Consider the following 17757-nt stretch of genomic DNA (forward strand, 5'->3'; position numbering starts at 1 on the left):
TAAGAGTTTGATAGTTTCTGGCCTTACATTTAGGTCTTTAATCCATTTTGAGCTTATTTTTGTGTATGGTGTTAGGGATTGATCTAATCCAAAAATGGGCAGAAGACCTAAATAGACATTTCTCCAAAGAAGGTATACAGACTGCCAACAAACACATGGAAGAATGCTCAACATCATTAATCATTAGAGAAATGCAAATCAAAACTACAATGAGATATCATCTCACACCAGTCAGAATGGCCATCATCAAAAAATCTAGAAACAATAAATGCTGGAGAGGATGTTGAGAAAAGGGAACACTCTTGCACTGCTGGTGGGAATGTGAATTGGTACAGCCACTATAGACAACAGTATGGAGGTTCCTTAAAAAACTACAAATAGAACTACCATATGACCCAGCAATCCCACTATTGGGCATATACCCTGAGAAAACCATAATTCAAAAAAAGTCATGTACCAAAATGTTCATTGCAGCTCTATTTACAATAGCCAGGAGATGGAAACAACCTAAGTGTCCATCATTGGATGAATGGATAAAGAAGATGTGGCACATATATACAATGGAATATTACTCAGCCATAAAAAGAAATGAAATTGAGCTATTTGTAACGAGGTGGATGGACCTAGAGTCTGTCATACAGAGTGAAGTAAGTCAGAAAGAGAAAGACAAATACCGTATGCTAACACATATATATGGAATTTAGGGGGGAAAAATGTCATGAAGAACCTAGGGGTAAGACGGGAATAAAGACACAGACCTACTAGAGAATGGACTTGAGGATATGGGGAGAGGGAAGGGTAAGCTGTGACAAAGCGAGAGAGTGGCATGGACATATATACACTACCAAACATAAAATAGATAGCTAGTGGGAAGCAGCCGCATAGCACAGGGAGATCAGCTCGGTGCTTTGTGACCACCTAGAGGGGTGGGATAGGGAGGGTGGGAGGGAGGGAGACGCAAGAGGGAAGAGATATGGGAACATATGTATATGTATAACTGATTCACTTTGTTACAAAGCAGAAACTAGCACACCATTGTAAAGCAATTATACTCCAATAAAAATGTTAAAAAAAAAAAGTAAAACAAATGAGAGAAAGCTGTAGTATCAGAGACTTTATAGGTACTCTGACAACCCCTGAAGTCAGAAACATAGTGATTCTTGATCAGAATTTCCCATTTTATCTCCTTTGACAATTTAGGAACACTCTTTGCTTTTGAAAAACAGCCCAGGATGATTTATATCAGTGAAGGGAGAAGTCTGAGGCCTGGCGTGCCCTTGGCCTGAACAAGACATCATCATCATTCTGACACTGTCTTTCTTGGTTTCTTCTTCAAGTTCAGTGTTTTTCTTGACGCTGGGAGTCAGCAGGATACAAGAGAGTTCTGGCCCTCATAGGGTTCTAAAGAAGCATTTATCAACACATCATTCTCATGGAGTCAAGGTGTTCTTTAGTCCCCTTTATTTCCATTTATACACCAAATTTATTGAGTGCCTTTATCTTTGGCACAAGAGATACAGGTGAACAAGGCAGGTATGATTGCTGACCACCCCTCATAGATCTTTTGGAAGGAGATACACAAAAAAATAGCAAACAAATTCATAATATAGTTGTACAATACGCAAAATATTTAAAATACATTATGGCATTCATTCTTCACAGCATTCCTGGGAGCACAATATATTTTCCCCTTTCCATAGGCAAGGCCATAAAATGTAGTCTGTAATGTCTAGGCCAAAAGATCTATGAGGGGCAGTCAGCAATCATACCTGTCTTGTTCACCTGTATCTCTAGTGCCAAAGATAAAGGCACTCAATAAATTTGCTGTATAAATGGGAATAAAGGGACTAAAGAACACCTTGACTCCATGAGAATGATAAGTGTTGATAAATGCAGCTTTAGAATACTGTAATATAGAAGTGTATCAATTCTCAGAGGCAGAAAATATTTATATGTACCTGAAAATATAAATATTTTATATTACAAGTATTTATAAAGAAACGTATTGTTCTGAGAACACTATGTCTGAAATACCTAACTAAATACCTTGCAGAATGAAACTGTTCTGTGGACAGACTGTGTAATCGTTCTCATCCCAGAGGAAAGGTGAAAAGCAGGGTCCAAATCTTATCTGCATAATTTACTAGGGAGTAAATTTTGGGCAAGTCTAGCCTAGTGCTAGATCTACTAAAAACATTACCATGACTCCCCACTGCCCTCAGGATAAAACACAGATACTAACAAGAGTTAAGGCTATTCATCTCCTTTCTCCTGTCTCCCTCTCCAGCCTTGCCTTTTGCCTTTCCAAAAACTTAAGTGATGCTCTGAGAGCATCCATTACTCTCTTTTAGGCACGTGTGTGCACCTTTGAGGTTTTCTACATCCAGTTTCCTTTTCCTGTACTCTTCCTTCTTCTCTTCTCCTCTTTATTCCCCTTTATTCCCATCCCGTCTATCACAGAAGTCTCCACTCCTTAGCCTATCCAAATCTAGCTCATCTTTCAAGCCTAGATTTAAATGTCATTGCTTCCAGACCTGGACCACCAAGTCCAGGTTAGATGGACCCATGGGCTGTTCTAATAGTGTCCCTTACCATCCCATGGTGTACTGTCACAGTCGCTTGCCATGCCTCTCATCATCTGCAAGCTCTGTGAGAGCAGAGGCCATATCTGTTTTATTCACTGTGGGGCCTATCACAGTGCCTGGCCTAGCCTAGGCAAGCCATAAATATTTCTTAAATGAAGGAATACAGTTACTTAACTTCTTTAAGCCTCAGCATTCCAAATATAAAAAGGTACAAATACTACCTACCTTATAGGGTTGTTGTACGGATTAAATTGAATGATATAAACAAAGTACTCATAATGGTACCTTGTAGAGAGTATGTGCCCAATATATGTCGTGTTATTTTATTATGCCTATTTTAGAACCCTCTGCCACTCCTCACTCTGCCCACTCTAGAGACCCTCTTGATTTTTCTTTAAAATGTTTCATGACTATACAGCATCTGTAGGTTGCCATTCATACTGATAGGTTATTCAATATAACTATCAATTGAGTACAGACACTCAGTTTTCAATGAATCCTTCTGATAATGTCTCCTTTCAATTACTTGACATTAAAAATAGCCATGTGATTCAATTTGTACCCAGGATTTTGTTTTAATCAGGTATGGCAAGGTGACACATATAGAAGCAACTGCCTTTGAAAGAATGTATTATTTACATTTCCCAGTGAAAAGGGGGCATGCCACACCATGCAGGGCCACATGTGGAAGCACCAAAGTCAATCAGGGGGCAGAGGAGTGAGGGGAGAGCACAGGCCACAGCCTTTACTGGGGTTTCCATGGGAAAGGTAATGCAGGGCAGGGTAAATAGATCAGAACTGGCTGGTCTGAACAATTCCAGTGGGCTTTGGGCCCACTGGAGGCCAAAAGAGGGGCTGTCCCCTGTCTGATATCTGGACCTGGGTAGATTTAGGGTGGGGGAAATATTGGCTTGGTGTGTGAGAGTTAGATAAAGGAGGTGGTTGGAGATATGGACTTAGGATTGGTTGGTTCACATATTAAAGATGTATTAGCAGGCAAGCTGCTTACTATCTCTAGGAATTACTTAGCCCTTGAAGGGGCAGTCTCCTCCAGCCAGCAAGGCCCCCAAGATGTCAAACCATCATAAAATACAGAAAATAAAAAACATTATTAATACATCAGACACCATGGCATGAGGGAATGGGATTTTATCATTGACCCTTGTTCCATCATTTATTCTGTTGTAACCTTTAATAACATTGCTCTTGGGGTGTAATATTCTGGGTGTTTTAATCTCTTCTATTCCATTCTTGACAAAGCTCACAATTGCCTTTGCTGCCCTTCTTGAATCTGCTAATTGAAACAGCCCAAGGATAGCCCTATCTCTAATAATAGCCCTCCATTTGCCTATAAACATCTTATGGTCTACCTATTTTTTCTTTGTCACAGACACCTTCTTTATTGCATAAATGAAAAAGTGTCTAATTGTCCATTTATTTATCAAACTTCTGTTAACTGCATAATGATGAAGTTAATGTTGAGGTAACCTTTCTCTTCTGTGGGGATTCAATGACTCAATGACCACATGGGCTGAAGTCATTTGGAACTGTGAATGTGTTTTAAGTATTTGTTGACTCAGACTTCCCTGGTGGTGCAGTGGTTAAGAATCCACCTGCCAGTGCAGGGGACATGGGTTCGAGCCCTGGTCCGGGAAGATTCCACATGCTGCAGAGCAACTAAGCCTGTGCACTACAACTACTGAGCCTGCGCTCTAGAGCCCATGAGCCACAACTACTGAGCCCAAGTGCCACAACTACTGAAACCCGTGCGCCTAGAGCCTGTGATCCACAACAAGAGGAGCCACCACAATGAGAAGCCCACGCACTGCAATGAAGAGTAGCCCCCTCTTGACACAACTAGAGAAAAGCCCACGCGCAGCATCAAAGACCCCGTGCAGCCATAAATAAATAAATAAATTTATTCATTTAAAAAAAAAAAAGAATTTGTTGACTCACTCATATTCTCCCTTTTTTTCTCTTTCTCTTCACCCACCCCTTCTGATCCTTACTACCATTTGTCTTTGTTTCTTTAAGATTCCCAACCAGGAAAATGTCTACTGCAGCTCTGTACCAACTGGAGACCAGTCCCTGTCCTATATCCATGGCCTCCCCAGGAGAAACCTTAGAGACTGGTCCTTAGAACAGATGGTAAGGGGCAGCTCTGTATCCTAAGAGTTGTTGGGCTGTTTTCTATTGTGGTTGAAGGTCCTGAGACATTGTAAACTAATGAATATACCCAGACTGAATACTTACTTTCAAGTGTAAGTGTTCTTTCCTGTTCCTTTTAGGACAAGGCTTAAAAGTGGATGCTTTGATACCAGCCCAACTAGGCTTCTTCTTCCTTGCATTAGCATTTAGTCATTTTATTTTAGAGCCCTGTTAATTTGTTATTACTGTTGTTGTTTCAGGATATTGGCCAGAGGCCAAGTGGAACAACAAAAGAAGACACTTTTCTTCTTGCTGGTCAGAAGAGAACTCAAGTCATGCCTTTTGAGTTCTGGCTTATTAGACAAGCTTCAGAAAGAGCTGAAGATCCTGTCTCTTCAGGATTTCTTCTCCAGTCTCAGCTGAGCCACCTCTTCTTGAGGTTTGAGGTCCCTCTGCAGTTACCAACAGTCAAGATCCTTTGCCAGCGATTTTCTGGGAGGGGATCTCCTGAAATGGTATGACCATCTTTTTATTTTAAGTGTGGGTTCCTTTTGTTTACTTGATTTGTACCCACCAGAGTAATAGAATTAAAAGGTAAGTTTCTTTCTTGAAAATAACCTTTACTATTGACCCATAAGATACAAAGCATATTTATATGTGGAAATCTCTAGTCAGATAAGACCCATATAGAAAACAGATTTAGGTCTCAGCCTTGTTTAATTTCTCTTTAAAGGGTTTCCTGTCCAAACTTTCATTGTCTGCTCTTAACACCATTGGGATACTTACAGAATCAAGATAATGGGCCCACCTGAGTCTATTTACAAGCTGATCAGTCTATAGGCTCTGAGGTTAGAATGGAGAACTTATCGAAGATGTATCATGACAGTTCCTAGAGAGTTAAGAGGTGGGAGGTATCTTTGAAATATAATTCACCACCATCATTTCACTGAGTAGGAAACTGAAACCCAGAGGGGTTAAGGAACTTGCTCAGGGCACCCAGAGAATTAATAGTAGACCCAGGACAGAGATAAAGGCTCCCCAAAGATGAGACCAGGGTTCTTTCTCTGAGCACTGCACTTCCCAAGCTCACATTGTGAATGAATACAAAGCATAGCCCAAGTGTAACCAAATTCTGGGAGCTAAAGGAAAATATCCTAAAATAGGAAGGAATAATACCAATGGATAAATCATTTGTGAGCATGTGTTGATGGAAAATCAGGCCAAAACCAATCTCATAGGGCTAATCTGAGGATTTAGTAGTAAAATAAATGCAAATTACCTGGTCTCATGTTTAGCATTTAGTAGGTACTCAAATAAATGTTAGTTCTATCTCCTGCCCATCCCTTATCTGTGAAAATAGAATCAGTTGTATATTTATGAGATGTATTTAGCAATACAGTATCAACCTATTAGTACAAACTCTCTGAATCTTCAGTTCAAGCCAATTCTCCAGCCTGAGATCTAGTTTCTATCAGGACCTTATATGGCTTCCTGTCCCCACTGCTACCCCCTCTACTGCCGTGGAGTTGTCTGCCCACCAGAACAGAGTCCCTAGCATGTCATCCAGCCCAGCAATGGAAATGATGACATTCTTTTAGTCCTTTCCTATGTAAAAAAAAAAAAGTCTTGAGTTTTTCACCTAGGTAAATAAGGCCTTGCCCCTAAGTAATCTGACTATATCTGTTGAATATATCTATGTAAGAGATGTGTGTGTGAGAGAGAAGCTAGACACTAGGTTATGCTATTGTAACGAATTGCCCCAAAGTTTCAGTGGCTTAAAACAATAAAAGTTTATTTTTCATAATGAGTCCACCCCAGGCTCTTCTCAGTACCATCATCATCTTAGCTCCAAACCCATGCTGATGAAGCAACCACTCTGTAGGACTTTTGGATGTGATGGCAGAGGGGAAAAAGAGAGACCTGGAGGGTGGCATGTCAGCAGTTTAATCCTCAGCCCAGAAGTAGCACATGTCACTTCTGCTCACAACTCACTGGCCAGAACTGGTCATCACGCTACTCAACCACAAGACAATCAGGAAGTATTATTTTACCGTATGTCCAGAAGGGAAAATAAAAGGAACAGTTGATAAAAAAGCACGAATAATTATTATATTTTAAAACCTGTTTTTAACAGTTTTAATGCTAAAACTTTTCCAAATACATGTTATCTCAGGCATCTTCTTTCCCCTACATGTAAATTCAATGAGGATGTTCTGTTTGATATTTAATTTTCAGGTGAATTATGAAAAGCTACTCTGGTGTTTAAAAGTTGCAGCTTCAGATGATCCACAGCAAAACAAAAGAGTTGAGGACAGCAAGGTGAAAGAAGCTCAGGGTGGTAGGCATCAAAGGTACTTTTCTCCCTTTTTGTGGGCATAGTGTTTGTAGACTTCAAGAGCTGGCAGGGATTGTGGAGGTCATACACTCGAAAACTTCACCTAATGCAGAATCACTTTGCTCTTCACCAACAGTTGGCTTCTGCTTATAGTTTTTTTTTCTCTCTTGTACGCAGGCCAGCATAGAAAGTTATTTGCAACAATTACCAGCTTCTTAACGTCAAGCATGTGTCTTTTTTATGAAGTTGCCATGTGAAAATGAAAAACCTCATTATGAAATAAGAAATGAGTGTATACCGGGGCAGAGCTCCAGTTCATACAGTATGATTCCAGAAATATGTTCGGTCAGTGAACTCCTGGGTTACAGGCACTAGCAGAGAAAGGTTTGAGGTACAGAAATCAAAAATTCCTTCACATCATCTCAAAGGAAAGAAATGACTCAACGTAAAAATTAGGATGTGAGGAATAGCGTTAGAAATGAGGCACAGTAAAGCATGATAGTCTCTGTGTTCTCCACAAAAAATGACAAAGTGCAGTGGTTAGGAGCATAACTTCCATTGACAGAAGCCTGGGCTCAATTCCTGTTTCTGCCCATTAGTGGCTCTGCAACATTTGGCTGGTCACTTACCCTCTCTGTGCTTCCATTCCCCAACTGTAAAATGGGAACAATGATAGATTTCCCTTCACTTCATAGATTTGTAAGAGGAACTGAGTTAGTCAATGCAAAGTTCTTAAAAATAGTACCTGATAGATAGCAAGTGCTATATAAGTGTTTTTTACTATTTTAAACTATCCTACCAGAAGACACTCTTTCCCGTTACAAATAATGTGACATAGTGGTTAAGAGCCATGGCATTGAAGTGTATCACTTCACTCTAGGAAAAAGGCACAGTGTCCTATAAAAATATCCAAGGGCCAAGTAATAGACTTGATTCCTTTCTATGATGTGCCCTTTTTGACTGCACTACTTCAGTCAACACACATTCACTGAATGCCAGGCACACTTTGCTGAGCACAGTGAATTCAGAGATTGGCAAAGCCCAATCTCTCCCTCAGGGGCTCACAGTCCAAAGAAAGTGATGCTGCCATGTGGGTACACCAGTCAACTATCACTTGGCGCAATTGCCCTGCTGAGAGCTGTAAAGCCCTGGCAATATTTAATAATCAGCAACCACACTTCACATGGAACAGATAGTGAGATTTGCGCCCTGAAGGGTAGTAGACGATGCACCAGAACATATTGCCACTTATTGGCAGATATAGGTCTTACGAATCCTAGACAGGAAACTTTTCTTGAGCCCTAGACTAGGTTATATCTCTTTGCTATATGACCGCATATAGCAAAGGTTATAGCTCTTTGCTATATGACCGCATAGCCCTTTCTCTTTGTAACAGTCATTGTGCTTGTAATTACTTCTTTGACATTTGAGGTTAGGAATGGCATCTTTCCTGGCCAACTCAGTGTCCAGCATACTTCTAGCATAGTTCCTGGCACATGGGAGATGCTCCATAAATATCTGTGGAATGCCATTGGCACTCCAGTTATCCAGAGAGCTTGCATCACTTCACTCGCAGGGACATTCGGATATCTACTGTATAAAAAAGGTGCATAAAGACATCATTTTGAATTCATCAGAGAAGGTGCTGCTCTATATAAACCGGACAGTGTGTTTATGGAAGTGCAGGACTGATGACCTGTAATTAATCCAGGCTCTTTGTTAATTAATGTACAGCTTAGAAAAAGGTCCTCCCCGGTTCCATCAGGTAGAGCCTTATATGGGGCACTCTGTGATGTTTAAAAAGCCTCCAGCATCACCAGTGGCGGCAGGAGCGGCAACGGCTCTCATCACCTAAGTTGGACCAGATGAAGTAAACTCCTGCAGCAGGTTTTTCTACGAAATCCACCAGCTGCAGTAAATGGGTTCCATATAACACCTGCCCATTCAGTACTCTGTGTGCTGAGCCGAAGGCCAAAACCTTACGAATTCCTACCCACAGGAACTGGTGTTGCAAGAAAAGGAAAGAGGAAGGAAAACTGATTCAAATCTGGGACAGATACATCAGATTGGGAAGGCCAATCTCTACAAGATCCACATGATATAGGAGCAAAACAGACTCAGCCCACGTCTTATGGAGCAGTCTACTAGGGAGGAGGTCAGACAGGAAACAACAGCTAAAAGAATAAGGAAGCAATTGCAACTTGAGGGAGACTTATTAAGGAAAAGAACAAAGAATTATGAAAGAGTCTCTCAAGCAGGGGGTTCTGGAGCAACAGGAGGGCCGCCAGTGAGCCTCAATTCCCAGTTCCTCATTCAGGGACATCATATTGGCAGCTTGAAATCAGCCATGGTGGGAGTATTGGCACCATGAAAAATAGTACTGCTACAGGTTAGGGCTTTATCTTGGAGAGCTAGTCATTAAAGATTTACCAGCACACCACTGAAAGGAAATTGATTTACATGAGTGGAGGTTGGGGGACGTCATGGAATGTCCCTCTAGGGAAGTGGCACTTAAGTTGAGGGAGTGGAAATAAGGAAAAGCTTCACTGTGGAGAAAATAGTGCAGCTTGGATCTGGGAGGACACATACATTTGAATGTTAAATGAGTAAACATCTCAAACTAGTTTCACAAAATAAATGACTATAACATTTCATCAACCTGTTGTTTTTTGCCAATTATTTAAAGTAACAATAGTCAGTTAGATACACTATTTTAATAACTACTTACATTTGCATGCCAGGCGGTAAGTAAATAATTGTACCCAAACATTTTCTGGGTTTTCCAGATACAAAGAGCAGAGTCGAGGATAATGTAGGAAGTTCACCTGGTTCAAGATTTCCTTCTATATAGATTCCCTGGTTACGGGGATCTGGTAGGATCTGCTTTGCTTTGCTTTGCTTTGCTTGTGGCAATGGACAGTTTGGAAATTAGATTTGCTATCAATAATTATCTGGGCTTAAGAAAAGTAAGATAAAGCAGGAAAAGTAAACGACTATGGTCACTTCTAAGTTTTTCTAACCTGGAAAAAAAGAGTTAGTGGATTACAAGTTTTGGTCTATGTTGTAGTTCAATTGGTTGGTACCCCTGGGAGAACAGACTGTGGGACTCACTAGAGTGGAACAGACTTTAGTTAATCTATGCAATCTCCACATGTAGTCCCATGACGAGGTTACCCAGATTTAGAAGGCCTTACTAGGTGGGTCCTCTCATTCCACAGTATGTATTGGGGTGAGAGGTGTGGTGTGAAAACACACAGCAGCTTTTTTGTTGTTGTTGTTAACATCTTTATTGGGGTATAGTTGCTTTACAATGGTGTGTTAGTTGCTGCTGTAGAGCAAAGTGAATCGGCCATACAGATTTTTTTTTTTTTGCGGTACGCGGGCCTCTCACTGCTGTGGCCTCTCCCCTTGCGGAGCACAGGCTCTGGATGCTCAGGCTCCGGACGCGCAGGCTCAGCGGCCATGGCTCACGGGCCCAGCCGCTCCGCGGCATGTGGGATCCTCCCGGACCGGGGCACGAACCCGTGTCTCCTGCATCGGCAGGCGGACTCTCAACCACTGCGCCACCAGGGAAGCCCCGGCCATATAGCTTTGAGTGGATCATCTTTTCACAGCCTTTCTCCTGCCTCTCCAAGCAGTACTGCCCCTCAAGACTCCAACTCCCAGTCAGAAGTGAACCACCACCTGTTGGAGATCCTGAAGATGGCACTAAGGGCAACCAAGGGCAAACTCAACCTGGAGAATCTCAACCTGAGTTTTCGAAAAGAAGATCGCTCGTTCTCTGGCTACCTGCCCCCACCCAAGGTAACCGAAATTAGATTTCAGATTCAGTCATCTCTAGAAGGCTACCTCGGGGTACCAGGTTTATAGTAAGAAGGCACAGTTATATTATTCACTAAGAATAATACATACTGAGATACATAACTGGCTAGCTTTGAAAGTAGGAGTGCATATATACTATGTAGGTTCTAGGAGCATTTATATAATGTAAGTTCAATATTTATTGTGTAAGTCTAATAATCATTTCCCAAATTTCAATCAACCAGGAGGAAAGTGATGTGCTAAAGAATATAGAATGTTTACAGTAAAAGATTTCCTCTTCCTGTTTTTACATCTAATCCCTTATATGATAAATTGGCCATCCCTTTGGAAATCAGGCAATATCTTGTTTAATAGAAATTTAAAAGTGATTAGAAGACACTAAAATAAAAATTCAAATTAAAAAGATAGAAGGCACAGTTATGATCTGTGTTCTGCCTGTGGATTACATTTCACAATTGTTTGTTTTCTGTGCCCAAGAGGAGAAAAACAAGAGAGAAAAGGAATTGTGAAATGTGCAGAATTAATTACTTACACTGGGCTATGTTTTACGCTAACAATAGACAATATGACAATACCAAATAATCTTTCACAATGGAAAACAAATGTTTTTCTAAGACCAAGTGTTCATTTCTCACACCCTCTACCAGCTTCCAGTGAGGTCAGCAGGTGGTACTCTGTTCCTTAGGGACACCAAATTGTAGGGACTGATGTGATTTATTGCTAACAGAGATTAGCCTGCTGTTTGGGAGCATTAATTAACAGTGCAGATATGTTTCATGAAAGAGGATCCAGAACCATATTAATTCATGTGTTGTCTTTAGCCAGACAAACTCCAGTCATGAGGTTACCTTGGATAATGACCACTGTTACTGCAATTCCATTTTCAGCAACTTTCACCGCCAAGCTTTACTGAGTTCTTCCTACAGTGCCAAACACTGCACTAAATGCTCTACTTACATTAACTCATTTAACACTTACAAATACAAAGTACAAGGTCTAGGTAGATGTTATAATACCCATTTAATAAATGAAAAACAACAATAACAACGGAGTCTCAGAGAAGCCAACTGAATCTCTCAAGGACCACAGCCAACAAGAGGCAGAGGCAGGATTCAAACTACAGAAGAATACTGGAAATTGAGACACAATTAGAACTCCAATAGGCAGAATATATCTGGAAGGATATATTTGGAAGGAGTCCAGGACACAGGAGTTAGAATTCCAGAGGAGCAGAAGGAATTAGAATTTACAGACCCCCAAAACAAAAAAATCCTATAGGAAAGATTGGAAAATGCCTTTCATCCAGGTAAACAGGGGTTAAGAATTGAGAGAGTCAGAGAATTCAGAAGAACAAGTGATGTTTACTAAAGAAGCAAGGACACAACATGCTGAAAGTGGATTCTTATTCTAGGACAGAAGTAGCTTTCTCTGTGCTTTCATTTATATAGTCAACTAACCATGCAAAGGCAAAGTACATGATAGTGTGTACATGTGTGCGTGCATGTATATTGTATACATGAATATTAAACATGCAAGCCTGTTTCACTAGAAGAAGTAGACAACACTACAGGAGATTCCATACATCATAAATGGCCTTCATTATGTTATTGAGAAGATCAGTGGAAATTGACTAAGAAGGAGCCATTTCTTGTTAGATTGGAAAATACATAACAGCATCAGTGAAGTTTGAATGTTCTCAGATGCCCTGGTGGAATGGTACATAAATGACTTGAAAATCAAAATAAATTTACTGAAACTCTTTGAGCCTCAGATTTTCCATCTGGAAAAACTGGGTTCCAAATATCTTACCTCCTGTGTCTATTGTGAGGATTAAGCAAGATAAGTATGTAAAGGTACTTAGTATACTGTCTGATATATGAGGCACTCAGTAAATAGGTTTCCCTTCCTTATATTTAAAAAAAAAAATCTGTGTTTGGTGAAATTATCACTGCAAAATAGCCTAAGGAAGGAGAACCTTTCCCAGGGTCAAGTGATAGCCACATTGAACGCTGGCTATCAGAACGGGCCCTGAATGTCCTCCACCCTGAGCTGGCCCTGAAAGTTTAAATTTGTGGTTCATATCCAAGGAAATAGGGCACATTTTCCTTGAAGCTGGTCTGCCTCTCAGGAGCCATCTGGCATCTCTTAAGACATCTGGAACTCATTCAAAGTATATTACAGTTCTGGGAGGCATGGCAAATAGAATTCTGTTTCCCCAGAACGTGAGACAAATTGAGGCCCAACAGACACTGGACACAGCAAGCAGCAGGGATTGCACCCCAACATACTTGTTCCTGGACACAGGACTTCAGAGGAGACTGAGAAAGGCCATCTGAGTTGGAAGGGTTTCACAGACCTCCTTAAGTTTCTCACAAAATCTATGCACCCCGTGCCGAGGGGAAAAAGAGCACATCCTCACAGCCAATATTTCAGATGGTTCAGAGATCATCTGCCTCTTCTCAGATAAATAAATGCAGTTTTGAAGGGTGATCTATGGGTCTTGTCACTCGAATCAATGGCATTGTCGCCATTCTCAAAGAAGAGTATAAAAATGTATCTAATATCTGTCATCCTCATTCTGTGGACTCACTCATTCTGTTCCTCTATCACATTTTTGACGCAATGATAGCTCAGGAAGAATTCCTGAGGCAACATGGATCCACATACATTTACTTATTAACTTCCCTGACCATTATTTAAATCAGGTGTAGAGTGAATAGTGTGTAGAACCTAAGAAGTTTCCAAGCATGCAGGTTCAGTTTAACACTTTTATACATAATCCATATTCTTTCATCCTCTTTCTGCTCTACATCACAAAGACCTCCCAAACTACTTGCAGACCTTCCTGCCAGGAGGAGCTGCTACAACACAGGTTGCTCTACCTCTAATTACTCTTGCTTCATTTTCATGCAACTCCCTCATTATCATCAAGAGGGAGTCCCTTTACTTAGAGAACTGGGGCTTGTGAATGTGAGGTTCACTCCCATGGCAAGACTACAGCAATGACACTAGTTTACCAAGTGACCAGAACTGTAAGACATTCTTCTGCAGTTTGCCAGGTTCCTTTTTTGTACTTAGTTGTTTCTATATCAGTACACTCTGCCCTTAAACGATAAATGGTTTCTACTAGCTTCAAATCATTCCCTTCTCCCAAAGCAATAGCCAGATTTCTGAACAATATGGCATGTTTATTCTTACATTCAACATATTAATCACTCAATGTGTTCTGTGTGATAAGACACTAAGGACAACAAACTATTATGATTTCAGTTCCAGAGTTCTCCAGGAGCTCAGGGAAAAGGTAATGTTTTAAACATGATACAATTCTATATGTAAAATGCAGTGATGGCAGTAAATTTGAACACAGAGAAGGAACACCAACCTAGCCTCACCCAAAAACTCCAGAGGAGATGATGCAAATACTGAATCTTAGAGGACGTGTGAATTTGGCAAAGAACTGGGGGAGAGCAGAGGAAGGGACAGGAAAGATATTCCAGGTAAAAGGTGCAATGTGAAATGTCACTGAAGTAAGAGAGAACATGGCTAATTCAGGGAACTGTAAGCCATTTCATATAGGCAGAACACAGTAAATATATGGTGGCTGGGGACGGTGGGAGATGCTGCTCAAGTTGATGTTAGAATGGAAAGGAGGAACTTGTTTTTGAAGGGTCTTTCTGAGAAGTGTGAACTTTATCCTAAAGCCCCAGTGGAATCAAACAAATGAGTGATATGATCAAATTTGATATTTGAAAAGAGCACTGTAATAGAATGTGGAGAATTAGAGGCAGAGAGAACCTTTAAAAGACTGTTCCAGTAATTCAAGCAAGAAATTATGAGGGTTTAGACCAGGGTAGTAGCAGGAGGGATGGCGATATTAAGGAGATAGAAAAGTAGGTCTTGGTGACTTAATTAGACGTAGGTCCTGAATTCAGAGGAATCAAAAATGACTCCCAAGGTTCTGGCTTTGGCAACTTGGTAGGTGGTGGTACCGTTCTCTGAGATAGGAAATAGAACATCAGTAGTTGGGGAGGTAAAGGAAAGGATGATGAGTTCAGTTTTGAACATGTTGATGTAGGTTGAGAGCTTAAAGCTAAATGATTTAAGGGTCTTCAGTATGGAGTTGAACCCTTGGGAGTAATTAGGATTCCTCAAGGACATAATGGAAAGTGAGGAGGGAAGGTTGAGGAGGACGCTCATTGTTAAGGAGTAGGTAGAGGAAGACAAGCCAAGAAAGGAGACTAAAAATAATCAAAAGAAATATGGCAGTGGTCAAGAAAGTCTAGAGAATAGATTTATGGAAGTATGGCATGATCAGCCATGTCACATGCTGCGAAGAGATCATCTGTAATCAGGACTGAAAAGTATTCATTAAATTTGAAACTGTGGAGGTTACTAATGACTTGGTAAACACAATTTAAGTAGAGTGATGGGGTAAAATTCAAATGGAACCATAAATGGGAAGGGAGGAAGTTGAGAGAGCATCTGTGCATCACTGTCTCAAGGAGCATTTTGAGGAAATGAATATTTATTTTACATGTCATTTCCTAAATAACATAAATATTTTATTTACATTTGATTTTTAAAATGTCGTTATTGAACGAAGAAACTATACATAGCCAAACATTTTCTTATTGAACAAGGGACATCCTAATGAATATGGATTTTTTAAATAATCCTAGATAACACTAAATTGCCAGGATTTTCTGGTAGATGTTTCTATTGCTCTTCCACAACTGTCACTGTCAGTTCCTAGCAGCTATCAATCAATCTGCTTCTAGGAACCCTGATGTACTATTTCTAATCTGCTGTTCATTTAGCCTGGAGCAAAACTCAATGTTGCCAGAAGTAAATAAACTGTTTTTAGAATAACGTCTTAATATTGATACTTAAAAATACACTAATATGCTCTAATTATGAGGATAAGTCTATTTTTATTTATTGAGTAAAATGGCATAATGTGACTAATTTCTACCTCTCTCAATTAATTTTTTTCCAACCTATGCCCATACACATTCCACTCTTCAGGACCTTCAACTCATTCATTCATTCCTAATTCATCCATGTATTCATTTATTCAATAACTAGTTTTCAACACTGTGCTAGGAATGGTGATAGGAAAATGAAGGAGACGCAATTCCAGCCCTCAGCAAACCACTGTCTTTTAGAGAAGCTCTCATGAACAGATATTTACTGTCCAGTGAAAAGGGGTATAAAACTACAGTAGGGTGAATTATGCCAAAATACATGCAGTTTATAAAAAGCACCATGCTCTTTCTCACCCATCATTTATACATGCTTTTCTTCTGCCTGGAATTATACTCAACCCCTTTTTCTTCTGACAAACTATTATTCATTTTTTTCATGTTTTAAATAGATCTTTTTCCTTCCATGACATACTCTTCTACAGCTAGTAAGTAAATGTGCAAGTTTCTAACCCAGATTGGCTGATTCCTTGCATAAAGACAAATGAAAATTAGCTTTTTGTCACTGTATTAAAATCTAGGTTATATTATTCAAGTACGGTCAGACCAACAGATCAGGAGATGATTGCCATTGAAAAGACAGTTTGTTACTCAGTACCCAAGAGGAGGGTAATGGAACACTGCACAGGCCACATGGGGAAGCACCAGGAGGTTAGGAGGCAGAGAGGATGAGGGAAAACGTGGGCAAGAGCCTTTATTGTGGGATGGGTGAGACGAGTAAGAAGGCTTAGGATTGGCTAGTTTGAATAATTTCAGTGGGCTCAGGGACATAAGGGCCATTCCTAGTTGCCTAGCACTTGGCCCTTGAGTAATTAGGACATGGAAATAGTGGCCCAAAGAAGTAGTTGGTTTGCAGATGAAAGACACACTTGCAAGCCAGTCCTTCACTATCTCTAGGAATTGGCTAGCCCTGGGAGAGAGGCAGTCTCTCCAGGATCAGCAAGGCCCCATGATGTCAAGGCATCAGAATAAAAAGACATGCTTAATACAGTCAGTGTATGGAAATTCCTCGAAAAATAATAATAGTAGCTACAATTTTTCCAAACACTGAATTAGACGTTTCTTTTCTTTTCTTTGCCCCTGTCTTCCTTCCTTTACTCCTCCCTTCCTTCTTTTTTCTCTCTCTTCCTCTCTCTCTCTTTCTTGTTCTCTTGCTCCCCTTTCTCTCCTTTCCTTCCCTCTCTTCTCTTCTCTCTTTCTTCTATGTCCCTTCTTCTTCCTTTTCCCTCTCTTCCTTTTCTTCATTTCAACAAATATTAATCAAATGTCTACTAAAATCCAAGCATTATTCTAACTGCTTATTTTCTCTTGAGGAGTAGAAAATACTGGTCTTACTTAGTAGATGAAGTAATTGGGAATAAAAAGGTTCAGTAACTTCCTGAGATCACACAAATCACAGGCAGCATATCCGGTATTCAAAATTAGTCATGTTTTATTCTTAAGTCTCTATGTTTAAACATTATGCTAAACACAGAACACATACTATCACAACTCTAAAAGTTTGACGTGTTTGAATCTAAGTATCACTCACCCACCAACTTCAGAGATGAACTTGTTTGTCAGCTGGACTCAGAAAATATTAAGTACTTGGGAAACTGCAATGACCCTGCATTCATCCATCCCACAAACATTAATTGAGCACCTGGTTTCTAGACTAAGTTTCATCATTTATTAACTATGTGACATTGAGAAGGTCACTTAATCTCTCTAAGCCTTTATTTCCTTATATATAAAATACAGATAGTGATAGTAACCTTACTAATACAACAAGCTTCTTTGGTAAATCAAAGTAGTTGTAAAAAATTACTTTGTAATTTACTTATATAATAAGTGTGTATAATTTCTAGGTCTGGACCACCCATTCCATGGCTGACAAAAATGTAAG

At 40.1% G+C, this 17757-nt stretch overlaps 1 protein-coding gene across 1 annotated transcript in view; it reads left to right on the forward strand.

Annotated features, from left to right (window-relative positions):
• C1H1orf87 (chromosome 1 C1orf87 homolog) overlaps positions 1 to 17757 on the forward strand; it is a 76817-nt gene that overhangs the window by 31922 nt on the left and 27138 nt on the right. The window contains 6 exon segments of the mRNA XM_030870386.2: positions 4620 to 4748; positions 4994 to 5043; positions 5045 to 5112; positions 5115 to 5248; positions 6969 to 7084; positions 10707 to 10872. Coding sequence (XP_030726246.2) covers positions 4620 to 4748; positions 4994 to 5043; positions 5045 to 5112; positions 5115 to 5248; positions 6969 to 7084; positions 10707 to 10872 — 663 coding nt within the window.

Source organism: Globicephala melas, chromosome 1 (assembly GCF_963455315.2).
Source record: "Globicephala melas chromosome 1, mGloMel1.2, whole genome shotgun sequence".
NCBI classification, from domain to species: domain Eukaryota; kingdom Metazoa; phylum Chordata; class Mammalia; order Artiodactyla; family Delphinidae; genus Globicephala; species Globicephala melas.